The following is a 17,572-nucleotide window of genomic DNA, read 5'->3' on the forward strand; positions in this document are numbered from 1 at the left end:
GAAAGCACACAGGTGTGCACAGGAAGTTTTTGGAGCAGGCAGACTGACCTGGAAGGGCCCTCGCAGCCTTCAGTCCAAAATGCACTTTCCCAGATTTTAGCCGGGAAGGCTGGTCCATTAGGTCCAACCTCACGCTGCTCTCCAACCAGCCCAATGTGTCGCTGGTTGCCAGGCTCCTCTAGCATTGCCTTTGCAGAACTCTGAGGAAGAGGATGGGAAACAAACTAGAGGAAGTTGGGTTTGCCTGGCACTGGCCTGGCTACCTTCCACTTCAGCAGTCCCAGCGGGCCCAAGCCAGCCCTGGACTTGAGCTCGGGGGGCCGGGAGGCTTTAAGCAGAAGCCTGGCTGCACTGATTGGTGGCCCCTAGCCCCAAGAACCTCCTCAGGTGCACAGCACAGTTTTGCATTTGAGTACATTAATTAAAAAGGGGGGGGGGGAATGAATTTTTCAACACTTGAATGTTCACACAGCACTTAAAATGGAAAAGGCAGAAACCACCGGGGAAGGGGGAGAACTGAGCCAGTGCTTCATTCCGCTGGCATGCTCAGTTTCCACTTCAGCTGCAAAGTCCTGAAGAAAAGGGGCCTGCTCTGCAGTTGGAGAATATTCTGTTGTTGTTTTTTTAAATAATATTTATTACCTTTTCCAACAATTTAAACACTACAAAAAATAAAAACAATACAATACAATACAATACAATACAATACAATACAATACAATACAATACAATACAATACAATACAATACAATACAAAAAACAACAACAACACTACATTACACTAACAAAACACTAACATTAAACTAACAAAACAAACACAATTTAAAACACATCAAATAATTTCAATATCTTATCTTTCATTCCCTTATTTCCGCGACCTCCTCACACCTCCCTTTTTGTATTCCACTTCTATTAATTTTTTCAGCAATTCCTTTCCATCTTCCTCTATTTTTAATCCTATAATTATCTTAACACATTCTAACCTTATTTTCCCTTTAATACTCTATTGATCTATTTATCCTTAATTCCTTATAACATTTCTACTAAAGCCATATAACTTCATTCCAACATTTTTCTAACATTCATTAATTTTACAGTATTTCCGTAAATAGTCTTTAAACTTTTTCCAGTCTTCTTCCACCGACTCTTCTCCCTGGTCTCGGATTCTGCCAGTCATTTCCGTCAATTCCATGTAGTCCATCAACTTCATCTGCCATTCTTCCCGGGTGGGTAAATCTTGTGTCTTCCAATATTTTGTGATGAGTATTCTTGCTGCTGTTGTTGCATACATAAAAAATGTTCTATCCTTCTTTGGCACCAGTTGGCTGACCATGCCCAGGAGAAAGGCCTCTGGTTTCTTCAGGAAGGTATATTTGAATACCTTTTTCATTTCGTTATAAATCATCTCCCAGAATGTCTTAAACCTTGGGCATGTCCACCAAAGGTGAAAGAATGTACCTTCAATCTCATTACATTTCCAACATTTATTATCGGGCAAATGGTAAATTTTTGCAAGCTTGACTGGTGTCATGTACCACCTGTAAATCATTTTCATTAAGTTTTCTCTTAGGGAATTACATGCCGTAAATTTCATACCTGTGGTCCATAACTGTTCCCAGTCAGCAATCATTATGTTATGTCCAACATCTTGTGCCCATTTAATCATAATTGATTTCACCATTTCATCCTGAGTGTTCCATCTCAGCAACAAGTTATACATTCTTGACAAATGCTTAGTTTTTGGATCAAACAATTCTGTTTCCAATTTTGATTTTTCCACCTGGAAGCGAACTTTTTTGTCCAATTTATATGCCTCCATTATTTGGTAATAATGAAGCCAATCTCGCACTTTATTTTTCAATTTTTCAAAACTCTGCAATTTTATTCTGTCTCCATCTTGTTGCAAAATTTCCCAATATTTCGGCCATTTGGCCTCCATATTGAGTTTTTTTTGTGCCTTCGCTTCCATTGGTGACAACCATCTTGGGGTTTTCTTTTCTAACAAATCCTTATATCTTATCCAAACATTAAACAATGCTTTTCTAACAAAGTGATTTTTAAACGCTTTATGTGCTTTTACCTTATCATACCACAAATATGCATGCCAACCAAATACATTATTAAAACCTTCTAAATCCAACACGTCAGTGTTTTCAAGAAGCAGCCATTCTCTCAGCCAGCAAAAAGCAGCTGATTCATAATATAGTTTAAGGTCTGGCAGGGCAAATCCACCTCTTTCTTTAGCATCGGTTAATATCTTAAATTTTATTTGAGGCTTCTTGCCCTGCCAGACAAATCTTGAAATATCTTTCTGCCACTTCTTGAAACAATCCATCTTATCCAAAATTTGCAATGTTTGAAACAAAAACAACATCCTTGGCAGCTCATTCATTTTTATTACAGCAATTCGGCCTAACAATGATAACTTCAAATTTGTCTATATTTCTAAATCCTTTTTCACTTCAGTCCAACATTTTTCATAATTCACATTTTTGGCTGTCATATTAACCCCTAAATATTTCACTTTCTTAACCAATGTTAATCCTGTCTCCTCCTGAAACTTCTCTCTCTCATTCACAGTTAATTTTTTCTCTAAAACCTTAGTTTTCATCTTGTTCAACTTAAAGCCTGCTACCTGTCCAAATTCTTGAATCAGTTCCAATACCCTTTTAGTACTAGATTCTGGCTTGTAAAGTCAACACTAAGTCATCAGCAAATGCTTTCAGTTTGTACCGTTTAACTCCCACTTGTATACCTTTAACCTCTTGGTCCTTTCTAATCATATTTAACAAAACCTCAAGGACCGATATAAAGAGCAATGGAGAGATTGGGCAACCTTGTCGTGTCCCTTTCTCAATCTTGAATTGTTCTGTCACCACATTGTTCACAATTAGTTTTGCCTTTTGTTCTGAGTAAATTGCACCTATACCATTTTCAAAACCTTGACCTACCCCCATCCCCTGTAGATTCTTCTTCATAAAACTCCATGAGATGTTGTCAAAGGCTTTCTCTGCATCCACAAATATCAAAACTGCCTTGGTATTGATATTCACTTGTAATTTTTCTAGAATATTAATTATATTCCTCGTGTTGTCAGACAAGTGTCTGCCCGGGAAAAAGCCCACTTGGTCTTTATGAATTTCTTCTACTAGAACCTTTTTTAGTCTTTTAGCCAAGATGTCTGCAAAAATTTTGTAATCCACATTGAGCAGCGATATGGGGCGGTAGTTCTTAAGCCGTGTCTTTTCAGTCTCTGTTTTTGGTATAAGTGTAATATAAGCTTCCTTCCACGACTCAGGTGCCTTTCTCCCTTCCAATATTTCGTTACAGACTTCCTTCAATGGTTGTATTAGCCATTCTTTCAAAGATCTGTAATATCTTGAAGTCAAACCATCTGGTCCTGGAGATTTACCTAATTGCATATTCTGGATGGCCCCTTCCACCTCCTGATCCGTTATTTTATAATTCAACATTAGCTGTTTTTCCTGAGAGATTTTGTGTAGTCCGTTTATTTTCAGAAATTGATTGATGTCTATTTCTTTCTGCTTCTCCTGTGTATAAAGTTGTTTGAAATACCTCTGAAAACACTTCCTGATCTCCACTGGGTTCTGTATATTCTTTCCTTCCACATCCAAATTCGTAATAGTATTTAGTTTTTGTCTTTTTTTCATTTGCCAGGCCAATAATTTTCCAGACTTATTTGCCGATTCAAATGTCTTTTGCCTCATCTGTTTAATCTTCCATTCTATTTCCTGATTCATCAGCTTTGTATATTGTACTTGGTATAACTTTATCTCTTTCAGAATCTCCTGTGACTTTGGTTTTGCTCTCAGTTTCTTCTCTCCTTCCTCTATTTTTCCCAGGATTTTATCCTTTTTTCATTCTGAGTTCTCCTCTTAATTGCATTCTGTTGTATTAGGAATCCCCTCATAACCGCTTTGCTTGCGTCCCAAATTACTCTTTTTTCCACTGTAGTATTCATATTTATTTCAAAATAGTCTCTTAGAGTTTTTTCGGCCTTCTTGGTCACCTCTTCATTCCTAAACAAGGTATTGTTTATCCTCCATCTAAAGGAACCAGTTGGCATCAATTTCATTTCCATCTTCATAGCATTATGGTCAGAACAGGTTTTGGGACAGATCTCCACTTTGCTGGTCTTCGGAACCAATCCCCTAGTTACCCAAATTTGATCAATTCTTGTCCATGTCATTTTAGCCTCAGAGAAGAAAGTTCCCTCTCTTCCCAGAGGGTTCTTCACTCTCCAAATGTCAACTAAGTCCATATTTTCAGTCATGTCAAAGAAAGTTTTAGGTAGTGTACCATCTTTGTTGACTACCTGTCTCTGTGCCTTGTCCATATTTGTAGACACCACTCCATTCATATCTCCCATCAAGATCATGTTGTAGTCCATATAATCCATCAAAATCTCATGTAGCTTCTTAAAGAACTCAGATTTGCCTTCATTTGGCGCATAAATACCTACAATAAGGAATTTCTCTCCTTGTGATTGAATTTCAATTGCAATAAATCTTCCTTGGTCATCTTAAAATATGAATTTTGGTGATAGGCTCTCCTTTGCATAAAGGACCACTCCTCTTTTTTTAACTTTATCTGATGAAATAAATTCTTGGCCCAATCTTTTATTACTCAATATCTTCCTATGTAGCCTTATCACATGTGTTTCTTGTAAACAAATCAAGTCCAAATGTTCTTTTTTCAATAAATGAAAAACTCTCCGCCTTTTTTCCAGGGAATTCAGTCCATTCACATTCCAGCTCGAAATCTGCAATGCCATCATGTATTTACACTGATATTCCTCCAACTGCACCCAATGCTTGCTCTTCTTCTGTTGGTGGTGGTGGTGGCACGTTCACTGGGAAATCCAGTCCAAAGGATAATGTTGATATATCCAATATTCCCCTATTTGGTGATCCTCTATCCAATGCTCTTTGCTCTGATCCTCTATCTGATGATCTTCTATCCGTTGCTCTTGACTCTTTTCCAAGTCCTTTCTGCAGATCTTCTTCGTATTTATCCAAAAACTTTACTTTATCTTCTACTGATCTTATTTTTATTTTACTTCCTTTGAAGCTGAAAGATAGACCTTGGGGAAACTCCCACCTAAAGATGATTTTGTTCCTTCTCAGCAGGGCAACCAGATCTCTGTAGTTAGACCTTAGATCCAGAAGATATTTCGGGATGTCTTTAAAAATTTCCACTCTTGACCGTTGTACTTCTAGGTTCTTCTGATAATGCCAGCCCAAAATTCTATCTCTCTCTTCTTTCGTTCGAAGGGTAATCAAGCAATCTCTTATTCTGTTCTTCTCTTTTTTCCCTCCTCTTCCAAGTCTAAAGGCCCTCACAATTCTAAACTCTTCTCGGCCCAAGTCCAAGTCCCAAAAGTCAGCAAATTCCTGTGTGAGAAAATCTGTCAAACTTTCCTTCTCCAATTCAGGTAGGGCTCTGATCCTCAGATTCGTCTGTTTTTCTTTAAGTTCAATCATAGCAAGCATCAGCTTATGTTCCTCAAGTTGCCTCTGTAGGGCTGGGACTCTCTCTGCCTCAAGTTCTGTTACTTTACATTCAGCAGCAACAGCTTTCTCCCTGGCTTCTTCCGCAGTCTGCCGTATCAAAATAGATTCCTGTATCAATTTCTGGATAGCTTCTGTGTTGATATTCACCTTTTGTCCCAGATTATTTATACTTTCTGTATTTAAGTCAATTTTAGTAGTTGCAGCATCCACTTTCACATTTATCGCGTCTGTTTTTTGTTAAGCTGTTCCAATGAATCATTTATTTTACTTAATGCAATCGCCAAGGCTTCTTCTGTCGACATTCCTCTTGATTTTGAGTGAACTGATATGGAAGCAGCCGCAGAAGGAGCAGGGAGACCTGGTGTTGAGCCTCTCCTGGGTTGCTGCAAAGTCCTCCCAGACCTTAATGTTTTTTCTGCGGTTTGCTGGTCTGTTTTTTCCTTTCCATTTGCCATAACACTTAAAAATTCAAGGTCAATCCCAGAGTCTCACAGTTTTTTATCTTGCAGCTGGAAATTCCCCTAGCTCAGCTCAAAAAACAACCAATTTCAAAAGCTTCCACTAGGGGGAAACAGTTTCTATTTATATTAATCAATATATCAGTCAATAGTGTCCTCTTTTAAGCACAGTTCAAGAAATCCAAAGTTAGTATCAATTTTCAGTTACTTTTACTCCTTTTTAAAAGCAACCAGAGACAGTAGAAACAATGTGTTTCACTTGTAGCTAACTGTCAATAAACATTCTAAGCGCTGTCAGTGTATATTCCAAAAGACGTCAGTCCTGCTAGCAGCCCGTTTCCAGGGTCTGAGCGGCGGTATTTTAACACTCTTCACTCTCTCCTGCAAGTGTAATTAGTCCACAATTCCCCCCCCCCTTCTCCTGCCTCCAAGGGGGGGGATTTAATGTTCTTTACAGATGGAAATTCAGTCTTTTACAATAGGCTTTCCAAGACTTCAGCTTGCAGCCTCATTGCTTCAGTCTATTTACAAAAGGGGAAGGCGGACTTCCTGTATTGAACCTCCCCGTTACGATACCAAATTAAACTTTTAAAAATCCAGTTCTCCCGCCTCAGCTCTACTCACGGGTAATTACTTTAAAGCCAAATTGTCCACAAGAAAAAGTCAGTGCTCTCCGGCAACAGCTATGCGGCTTTGCTCCGTGGAAGAAGCAGTCGATTCGAAGCACCGCACCACTCACCTCACGTCGCTCCGGACCCCCAAAACCGGGTTTCCCTGCGAGTAAGGGAGGCGCAAAAGGTGCCCGCCGAACCCCACGCTCACAGGCTTCTCCCGCCTGTGATTTTTTGCGGGTCTCCGACTTCGCCGTGGCCCAATTCCCATGGGGCAAATTCCTCCCAATCAGAGGAATTCCGCCATTACCGGAGGCACCAACCCGGAAGTCTCCGCAGTTGGAGAATATTCTGTGAGCTCTGTGTTGATATTTATTTCTAATGTTTACGGAATATATTTATATGCCACCTCTCCAGCCAGTATGGCGTGTAATGGTTAGAATGTCAGCCTAGGACCTGGTAGACCAGGGCTCAAATTCCCACTTGGACATGAAGCTCCCTGGGTGACCTTGGGCCAGTCACTGCCTCTCAGCCAACCTCCCTCACTGGGTTGGCGTAGGGATTAACGGGGTGGGGTGGGGTGGGGAGAACCACATATGCCACCTTGAGCTCCTTGGAGAAAAAGGGAGGATATAAATGTAACAACAACGTTTTATTCCAGTCCACCCAGCGATGCAGGCAGTCACACTGGTTCTTCTTCCAGCACATCCTGGTTCCTTCCTCCCCGTGAGGTTACGCAAGTCACAGGGATGGAGAGATGCACCCAGGCGGCACCCCCCCTCCATTGCTCACTACCGTGCATAATTTCTTGCCAAACCACCAAGCAACCTTCCTCGCTGCCGCTCTGCTGCTCACCTGAGATCACAGCATACAGGAAGCTGCCTTGCACTGAGTCCGGCTGTTGGTCCCACCAGCTCAGAACTGCCTACATTGAGTGGCAAGAGCCTTCCCAGCTCTCCCTGGAGATGCCAAGGATGGAACGTAGGACTATGTGCATGCAAAGCAGATGCTCTGTCACTGAGTTACTGAGGATGAAAATAAAGACAACCACCAGGGAAAGACTGGCCTGATCTCAAGCACCAGTCAGAGAAGCTGCAGCTGCAGGAAGCTTTGCTGTATTTGTTCATTTCCACAAAGGAGGTCATGGTGTCGTCCTCCCCAGCCCACCCCTCCCCACCTGACCTCACAACAACCCTATGAAGCAGGGGCAAACGAAGGCTAACCGACACCCAGGGCGGGGCATGCGTTGTGCTGCAACATACGATGCATGCATTGCGTTGCTGCATAGGGCACATGTGTGGTGTCACTGTGAACAACGCATGTGTGAGACACCGCCCATGAATTGTACGTAGCGGTTTGCTGCTGGCACCACCCAAGCACCGTACAGATGGTGGCGGGATCCTCTGCTTGCGGCTGTAGTGGCACCGAAGGGATCCCACCACCATTCATAAAGTGCTCAAGCGGCGCTGGCGGAAAACTGCTATTTACAGTGCATGTGCGGTGTCACTACGTACAGCGCATGTGCGCGACACCGCGCATGCGTTGTACGTAACGATTTGCTGCCGGCGCCACTCAAACACCGTACGGACAGTGGCAGGATCCTCTGTTTGCAGCTGCGCCCACGGGGTGTCTTGTCACCCCCCCAACATGGCACCGCCCCCTGCGACGCCATGGCCGTGAAGTAGCTGAGGCTGAGGGTGTTGACTGGTCCCATGGCACCCAGCAAGCTTCATAGCTGAGTGGCCATTTGAAACCTGGGCTCCCAGGTGCTAGTCCAACACTCTAACCATTACTCCACCAGAAAGAACACTCTGTTCCAACTGCCAGCTGCTCTGGGATGGCCGAAGGGAATCTTGCTTTGACCCCCTCCGTCAGCCGCAGAACTGAAGGTTGTTGGGTCATCCTGGCATGTGTGAGTTCAGGGTTCTTTGCGTTATTACCTGTTACTTGTAAGTCGCCTTGAGAATCAATTGATAATCAATTTTATAGTTTATGTAGAAGCTTGTTCTTAAACCCAGCAAATCTTAGCACTGTCATTGTGACTTCACTTTATTTCAGACTTAAGATCTTGTCTGGGCTGATCCAAAATTGATGGCGTGGAGATTTGGTGTTGGAAGAATTATGATTAGGAATCTTTTGGCTCAGTTATTTTAAAAAGTTTGCTTCGATTCTGGGGTGTGCACATTTTTGCTGTTAACTTTGCATTGTTAATAGTAAACTGCTTTATGCATGGAAATGATAAAATACATAATTACAAAAGAAATGGATAGGGGGATATTTTCCCAAGTACAAAACAAGAATAAATACCTTGCTGGGAAAATGCATTGCATCTCCAGCACAGAAGACATCCACCTGGGCAGCCACCTGTGGGGGATTCCCTAGCTCAGCCTTTGCCAACCTGGTGCCCTCCAGATGTTTTTGGGCTCTGCTTTCCATTAGCCTCAGGCAGCCCAGCCATACAAGGCCAGGGCCGATGAGAGCTATCATCCAAAAACATCTGTGATGAAAGGACAAGACTCCCCAGAGGCAGAGGGCGTAGCTGAGCCCCTGAACCATTAAAAAGAGCCAACCAGCAGACCAAAACTGATGAAGGGCCCCTGAAAGAGCAGCCCACCCAAGAAAGAGACAACACTAAAAGATTTGCAGGGAGAGCACGAGTGCCAGTGGGGTAGATGAGCTTCCTTGAAACTGCTGCCTGGCTTACCTTTTCCCGCTGCCTCCTCTTTTCCATTCTTAGTGGTACCTGGCTCTCCCCCCAACCACCCTTCCTTCTCCCGCATGATGTCCTCCTAAAGCGAGTGCAGAAAGCATTTCCCCTCACTCTACCGCTGCTGCCATCAAGGAGCATCTTTCTGAAAGCAGAGTGAGCGCAAATCTTCTTGCCCTCACCCTAGGGGTGAAATCACAGGCAGTTGCTGCCAACAGTGGAATATTTGCTCCCTTCCATTGCCTCTCCCACCAAATCCCTGAAATCTCTCTGCCATCCGCCTCAAGCTGCAACTTTGGAACCTACAAAGTGAGCAACAAAATGAAGAGCAGGAGGGAGGCTTGTGCTCCAGCCCCAAAAGACGCCACCAGTTATCTCTACTCACCTATGACACTGCAGAGGAGCCGCAGGCTGGTTGTATCGCCCTCCCCACTGTCCCGGGGGTTCTCCCTCCATGAAGGGGGCAGGGGGATGCGCAGCCCAATGGGGCGGTGGAATTTTCTGCGGCGTGGCTCCACTGTCACTATGGGGCTGAATGTTGCCTGGTTCCCCAGAAGTTTTGTCACCAGCTCATCTGGCACCGGCTGCGCCTGCAGGGAGTGTGGGATGTAACATAAGCAGTCAAGTACAACATTTCCTGTTTGACCAGAGTGGACACGCAGGGGAATGTTGCTCCAGCCAGGAGGACTTCCTGTCACGCCTCGTCTGGAGCATCCTCCCCCTGCGTGTGACCAGGTAGATGGGCGTGACCCTGGCAGGCCCTACAAAGGGGCCAGTCACGCAGCCATTTTCCTCTTCCTCTCAACTCTTCTTGATACCTTTTTTGCTGTGTGTGGCTCTCAGCCAGCAGCACATGGGCTCATTCCTCAAAAGAGGGTGAACCCACACATTTCTCTGTATCTGTAACTAAAGCCTGCCTTCAGGATCACACTGTGGACTGTGTGAGTAAACCTTATCATTAGTTTCTTAAAGAAGACTATTGTATCATTATTGTTTTTAAGAGGGAACAAAAGGGGATTTACCAGGAATAAATCCAGTCTGGACAAGCCAGACTGGATTGCTTAACTCAAGTGATTCTCACAATTCACGGTCCCACAGACGCCGCAGTGGTCCAGTGTGTGTGTGTGCGTGTGTGCACACGCGCAAATGCTATTTCCGGTGCTCCTTCCAGCGTGGAGGAGGCGTGCGCAGCTTCCCATTGGCTGCAGGAGCTTCCTGCAACCAATGGGAAGCTGGCCAGTGTCCCGGAAGGCAGTCTGCCGTGAGCAGGTGACGGGGGTCCATGGGCCGGTTAAACGACCCCCATGGCCGCTTGTGGCCCATGGGCCTTAGGTTGCTGACCCCTGTATTAATCAATATATCCTCTCCTACTGTCCTCAACATTCCCACAGGGAGACATGCCAAAAGGGCCGTGCTCCTGGAAGGTGGGCCCTCCTTGCTGCCAGGATGCCAGCCATGTGCTCTGCTGTGGCCTCTTTCAAAGGCAACTCCAGAGCCAGACCCCTGAATAACCCGAATGTCCACCAGAGATCTGCAAAAGTGGGAGATCCAGTAAGCAGCCCAGCATTTGTCCCTCTGAGGACCAGACTGGACAATGCATTTAGTGTGTGCTTGCACTGAATGGATCTGGTTTTTGTTACTCTGTTAGCGGCTGAGCCCCATGCAGCCACACAGTCAGGACTTGGTTGCATATGGCAACCAAGTTCCGCCTCCAGCCATGGCAAATCCCACTCAGCCCCTCCTCCGGTTTCTGATATTTTAAGTGTTTTTACAAAACTATTTTCATTACCTTAAGGTCAAGAAACTTGTTTTGCTAAATAAACAAGTAGGTTGCTGAGGATGCTGAATGATGCTGAAGCACAACTCCAGTTTTCGCCATCCAGCCCTGGCTGCTATTCCTGAAACCCAGCGCTCAGTCAGATCCCTTGCCTAGATCTCAATGCCTTTCCATTATTCCCTGCCAAAATACAGGCAACCCCCGTTTTGTGTGCGTTCTAAGGACGTGCCACTGTGCACGCATGGGCCATTTTTGGAGCCTGAAGAGGGTGTAACAGGGTGGGGCAGGCTTATGCGTGCTCCATCAACATGCACACTGACCTGGAATGCAACCCCTGCACAAATCGGGGCTTGTCTGTATTCCATATTTTTTGATCGCCTATATTATGTTGCCTATATTATGTGGGACGCGGGTGGCGCTGTGGGTAAAACCTCAGCGCTTAGGACTTGCCGATCGTCAGGTCGGCGGTTTGAATCCCTGCAGCGGGGTGCGCTCCCGTTGCTCGGTCCCAGCGCCTGCCAACCTAGCAGTTCGAAAGCACCCCTGGGTGCAAGTAGATAAATAGGGACCGCTTACTAGCAGGAAGGTAAACGGCGTTCCGTCTGCTGTGCTGGCTCGCCAGATGCAGTTTGTCACGCTGGCCACGTGACCCGGAAGTGTCTGCGGACAGCGCTGGCCCCCGGCCTCTTAAGTGAGATGGGCGCACAACCCTAGAGCCGGACACGACTGGCCTGTACGGGCAGGGGTACCTTTACCTTATGTGCACATATAATTTGCATTGGTTATTTTGGCTGTGTTTGCTTATTACGAAGCCCACCAAGCCTGCTCCCCAAATTCAGAACTACACCCACAAACTCCCATGTCCACACCATTCCTGCTTCAAGTCTCCCTGGACTGCTCTGCTCTAGAGATAGATGCAAGAGACAGGAGGTTGTCCTTGTACCTGCAGAGCTAGCTTGACCTTCTTGGTGACTGCTGTTTCTGGGAATGTGGCCTGGACCAGAGGCACCAACGTGCTCTGCAGACAGCCACCCTCTGGGCCAATCAGGTCACAGTCCTGGGACACGCGAGACATGACCACAAAGTAAAGAGGGAAATCCGTGGTGATGATGCGGCAAATCCTCTTCTTCTCCAGCTCCTCAAGGCTCTCCAGCTCTGTAAGAGTTGGCAGTGGCATAGTAAGATCACACAGCAAGGGTTTCCTGAACTGCATATTGCTGATAGTGTGCCACGAGCAATAAATCAATAGAAGAACTAGACTGACCGGTCATGAAAGGCTCAGAACCCTGACCCACAGACCCACAGTTTGACTTAGCATGCACACTCCTTACGACTTCAAATCATTGCAATCAGAATAATTTTTTAAATTTACATTTTCCTTTTGAGTAGAACCACCAGCAGACAGATGAAACTGTACTGGAGGTGAGGGGGATTAATGGCAGCTTAAGAGAGACAGGAACAGCAACAAAAAATGTCACACCAAAAAATCAGGGAGCATAAAACAGGCACCAGCAACTTGCTAGGCCAAATGTCTGTCAAAACCATCGGAAGGGGACAAAGCAATTTCCCAAGGTAGGGAGTTGGACTTCTTAGGGGTGGCCCCCAAAGGCCTCCTCCCTCATCCCAGAGAAGAGCCTCCCAGCAACCTGCAACACACAAGCAGGTAACTTGTGGGCAAAGGAAGCCTTTTAGGTAGCCTGGTCCTATGTGGTTAGCAGTGGCATAGGAAAGGGGGTGGGGGTGGGTGCAGGCTGCCTCGGGTGTCCTCACTGAGGAGGGTGACAAAATGGCAAAAATATGTGTTTTTGAAAAAATAACTTCCACATCCACTGCCCCCCCCTTCCTACGCCAATGCAGGAGCCCTCTCCCCTCGAGTGATTTCCAGAAACCAGAACCATTGCCGCCTCCAACTTCGGAGGCAGAGCACAGCCTTTATGGCTAGTAGCCTTCGACGGCCCTCCCCTCCATGACTCTGCCTAATCCAGAGGCATAGCTGGGTGAGGCGGGGGGCACTGGGGGCCACACCGTGGGGCCTGCAGCATGCCTGAGCCACGCGTCTCTCCTGAGGGGGAAGCGGTGGGCGAACTGCCTGCAAGCTCAGCCCTGCTTTTTCGAGCAGCGTGGGGCTTGCGCCTGCCCACCACCTCAACCGCCCTACAGAGAGGCTCCATGCAGCATGCCCTGCCTTGGCTTGCACCGCCCCCATAGGTGGCTCTCTCCACCCCCGTCTGCAGGGTGCGCACACGGCCCCGGGCACCCGAGTGGCTAGCTATGCTATGCTCGGTGGTTAGGGCAGGGGTGGAAAACCTTGGGCCCAGGGGGCAGGCACAAGCAGCCCTCCTGATCTCTCCTCGTGGCCCTTGGAAGTCTCTGTAGGCCACCCCCCCCCTTGTTTTTGCCACGTTGGAATGTATCCTTGAAGATAATGCTTCTTGCCTGCCTGAATGGGGGCAGAGCGGGCTGAGAGTGGGCAAAGAAACCAGTTTACTGCACCAAGTTGAAATTCACATTCATTTCTCTGCCTGCTTTTGCCTCTGGGCTCTGGGAGGCTGCCCAGAAGCAAAGGGGGCTGAGGATGGTCCCTCTGCCCCTGAGCTGAGGCTTGGAAACCAGCAAAGCTATTGTCACTTCCTTGCTCCTTGGGCAGTTTTGAGCCTCTTCCCCAACTGGTTTCCCCTGTTCCTGCCAGGCACTCGTACCTTCATCCATGCCATTGAGGACCTGGTCCAAGTAGCTCTCCCCATAGCGGCTGCGGTGCTCCTTCCATATGGATCCATTCTCACTGCGCAGAACCACCAGCTCCCTGTCACCGCGGCCGTGCGAGGCAAAGTGAGGGATCTCCACTATTACAGGGCTGTAGGAGAGTGGGGTGTCAGGGCCCAAAGCGAGTGGCCATTATGCTCACCCGAGAGTTGGGGAGAAGCACCTCTGCTGTGCAACTTTCTCACATAACATCAAATGCCCCACGGGATTGTCGGTGCTGCTGTGCAAGCAGGAGGATATTTTTTCTGCTTGTGTTGGTGGGAATGCTCTGGCATCCAAATTCTGGACAGACAATTTTCAAGAAATCTTTAAAAAATTTAAATGTCCCACCCAAGCCTCCTCACAACTTGCACTTTCGAACTTGTGGCATGATCAAATGACAACTTTCTGATCTAAGAAACATCTTCCATGAATGCAGCGAGAACTTCTTTGGCCTGGAAATGGAAGCTTCAACTACAGGACTTAAGCTTCTTGCTGTGGTACAAGAATATGTTCTTGTCCACATTCTGCTTCTTCCATGCCTGGAATGCAGAGAGCCAAGCGGGTTTCCCCGCTCCTCTGAGCAAATGTCAATTCGGAGAAAACCCAAATTGCCATTTGCTCCATTTGCTGAGCACTACGGATCAGTTTTCTCCAGGGGAAAGCAGCAGGAGAAGAGGAAGTGTATGTAGATTCTGGCTAGTGCAGAAAAAATAACTAACAAATTACGTGCTTTTAAAGGTAAGGAATACCTGGAGTGTTTTTACACCACTGGGTGGGATTTCATTTCTTATGTGTCAGATTCAGATACACTGAACTTTCCCCCACCATCAAATTGTGATATTTGGCTTTGATTCTATGTTTTGCTTCTTTTACTGTTTTACATTATCTGTTTTCTGTTTCTTTGGAAAATACAACCTCTATACTGCTCCTTCTATGTTTTGTAACTTTGATTTCGGGGTTTGGTTGGTTTTGGGTACTCTTGATTTTACATTAATAAAAAACCTTTATAATATTTATTTTTAAGTGTTGTGTAGAACTAGAGTCACAGAGCTGGAGGGACCCTGGAGGTCATTCAAAGTGACCCTGCACTTCAGCTGCATCTGGAGGACCACGGGCTCCCCATCCCTGCTCTGCTCCACAGCATCTCTATGCTGAAAGCCATGAACATATAACATACACAGAGAGATAGGATGCTGGGATTTCAGTTTGGATGTGCCCCCAAGCACTGCATTTGAGATTATACGCATTTGGCGCTTAGAGGTACCACGAGGGCTTTGATGTCTTCCTGATGTAGGAACAGCAGGGCCACCCACCACCTTCCTTTTCCTGCCCCAGCACACATGGCGGCGAGTGATTAGAGCTCAGAGTGCCAACTGGCCAGCCACCCGCTAGTGAGGGCAGCCAGGGCACTGCCCAGAGAGGAGAGTGTCTAGCCTTCTTCACCTGAGGAACTGTGCTCCGGCAGGGCCCAGGGCAATGATCCTGCTGGCCAACCCTTCTTCCTCGGCCAGAGGAGGTGGGGCCTGCAGTTTCTGGGGCTTGACCAGGCGGCAGGTGATGCGTGTGGGTGCTGCGCACGTCCTGGGTGGGATGATGACGCGGAGGCCGTTGTGCCTGCTCCCACGCATGGACCCGCCACGAGCATCCACCATGAAACTGACGAGGAATCTGGGGAAGGGGCAAAAAGGCAGGATTCAGTTGTCAAATGCACAGGTCACAGCAGGGCTTCCCAGAGTCCCAAAGCAGAGAAGCTTGGAAATGCACCCCCCTTCACCCCAGTGGTTGCTCCTCAGCAGGAGGATCTGCAGGGAACCCAGCTGCCATTTGTTCTGATTCTGCGCTAAGCAGCAGGTTTCCCAGAGGAAAGTGGTGCAGCAAGCAAAGGTGTGGCTGAGCTTCCTATGTTCCTTATTGGGGAAGAGCATCTGCCTTGAAAACAGAAGGTCTCTTGGCAGGTGCTCTCCCTAAGGCCCAGGAGAGCTGCTGCCAGTCAGAGCATGCAGGACACAGCTGGGCTTGGCCGTTCCTTGATTTGACTCAGGATAAGTCATTGGGATAGCTGCAGGGGCTGATCTGCCTCACGTCCCTGGTGCCTGAAGGACATGCTCCACTTTGGGGTTTTGCAGGGAAACATCCCAGGGCAAGTGGGGATGTGAGAAGCAGGAGGAACTCACCCTGTGTGGACTGGGCTGGCCACAGGGCTGATGTTGTCGGAGGTCTCTGTGGCAGGGCTGCTTGGGATGAGAGACTCCTCGTCAAATTCCTTGGAAGCCTACACGGGACAGAATCAGAGGACCCGTTCAAGCACAAGCCTAGATGCCTCCACCGACAACCTCTGTGGAAACTGAGGGCTCCCCACGCCCCCACCTCTGCCTTCTTCTTTTATGGGGGTCCATCTTCCTCCAGATCCCAGCCATACAATTTTGGGGCCCCTCCCTCAGCATGCCAATGCTCCCACCCTACAGCCAGGGGTGAGTTGGGAGGGGACATTGGGCGGCAGCCTGCTTGAGACACATGTCTTCAAAGCACGTGGCCTTTGCCCCCCTCCCAGAGCCATGGAGGCCAATGGACATGACTCAATGGGGACAGAAAGCCCCTCTAGTCCAGCACCTGCAAAGAGCACTCTCCCTCCTGTGGATTCCAGCAACTGCTGCCCAAAAGAGATCCAGCCAGCCAAGTTTCCTGCTTGGCAGGGGGTTGGACTCGATGGCCCTTGTGGTCTCTTCCAACTCTATGATTCTATGATTCTATGATGAGAGCTTCTCTGGGACAGGCATGTCAGTTTCAGGGCACCACTGCTGCAAAGGCATCATTTCTGGTCGCCAGTGGCTTAGCCTCCGAAGAGGGAGAAGCCAAGGGCCAAGGGCCACTGTGGATGGACGCTGTGGGTCCCTCCCAGGTCCTTTTTACGGCTCTGCGGCTCTGCCCCTCCAGTTCTGCTGAGACAGACAGCCACCCACCTGTTCTGGCTCCTCGGGTCGGATCAGGACCGTCTCAGGCGTCACACACGGGATTCGCGGGATGGCAGGAGACTCTTCCCTCCTGAGAAGCAGAACACAGTCAAGCAACTATTGCTCAAAAACCTGATTTATATGTGGAATTCTTCTTAGCTTGTTTTGCATATAGAACTTTAAAAAACTTATGTACTGAAGTTCTCACCCTGGGCCAGCAGGGGGATACTGTAGATAGTTATGCAAATAAGGGATCGAAAGTGATGTTCAATGATTGGATAGTTTTAGAAAGTTGTAACAATTATGTGTACTGGAGCTCTATATAAACAGGCTGACTGAGCCCTTCAGCACAGTTCTGTTCTGGCCTCTGAATAAAGAAGAGCTGTTTGAAGAATCGCTGTGTCGTCTGATATGTTCACCCACAACTTAACAAAACTGTTTCTACGTTCTTCTGGTTTTATGCTTGCAACCATCCCATTCATTTCCTAAGTGGGCATTTTATTGCCTTTTCCTGCACTGGAGCTCAAAGTGGTGTACATGGTCCCCCCCCCCATTTCCTCCTCACAACAACCCTGTGAGGTTGCTGCCCTGGACACAGAATTGACCTGCGCCTCCATGGACAGCTGTGAGTCCAAAATGACTCTCAGGCTGCGCACCTGGTCCTTCAGGGGCACAGTTACCCCATTCAGGACCAGGGAATCCTCCACACCTGCCCGCCTCTTGTCCCCCAAAAATAGTACTTCTGTCTTGTCAGGATTCAACCTCAATCTGTTAGCTGCCATCCATCCT

At 47.2% G+C, this 17,572-nt stretch overlaps 1 protein-coding gene across 7 annotated transcripts in view; it reads right to left on the reverse strand.

Annotated features, from left to right (window-relative positions):
• Positions 1 to 17,572, reverse strand: part of ANK1 (ankyrin 1) — a 221,804-nt gene that overhangs the window by 31,570 nt on the left and 172,662 nt on the right. For all 7 annotated transcript variants that reach the window (XM_081869997.1, XM_081869998.1, XM_081870002.1 and 4 more), the window contains 6 exons: positions 16,793 to 16,874; positions 16,007 to 16,104; positions 15,276 to 15,500; positions 13,787 to 13,941; positions 12,031 to 12,242; positions 9,696 to 9,900 (listed from right to left, as the gene is read on the reverse strand). In XM_081869997.1, coding sequence (XP_081726123.1) covers positions 9,696 to 9,900; positions 12,031 to 12,242; positions 13,787 to 13,941; positions 15,276 to 15,500; positions 16,007 to 16,104; positions 16,793 to 16,874 — 977 coding nt within the window. The remainder of the gene's footprint in view (positions 1 to 9,695; positions 9,901 to 12,030; positions 12,243 to 13,786; positions 13,942 to 15,275; positions 15,501 to 16,006; positions 16,105 to 16,792; positions 16,875 to 17,572) is intronic.

The sequence above is a fragment of the Podarcis erhardii genome (genome assembly GCF_964252035.2).
Source record: "Podarcis erhardii genome assembly, chromosome: 7".
Lineage (NCBI taxonomy): Eukaryota > Metazoa > Chordata > Lepidosauria > Squamata > Lacertidae > Podarcis > Podarcis erhardii.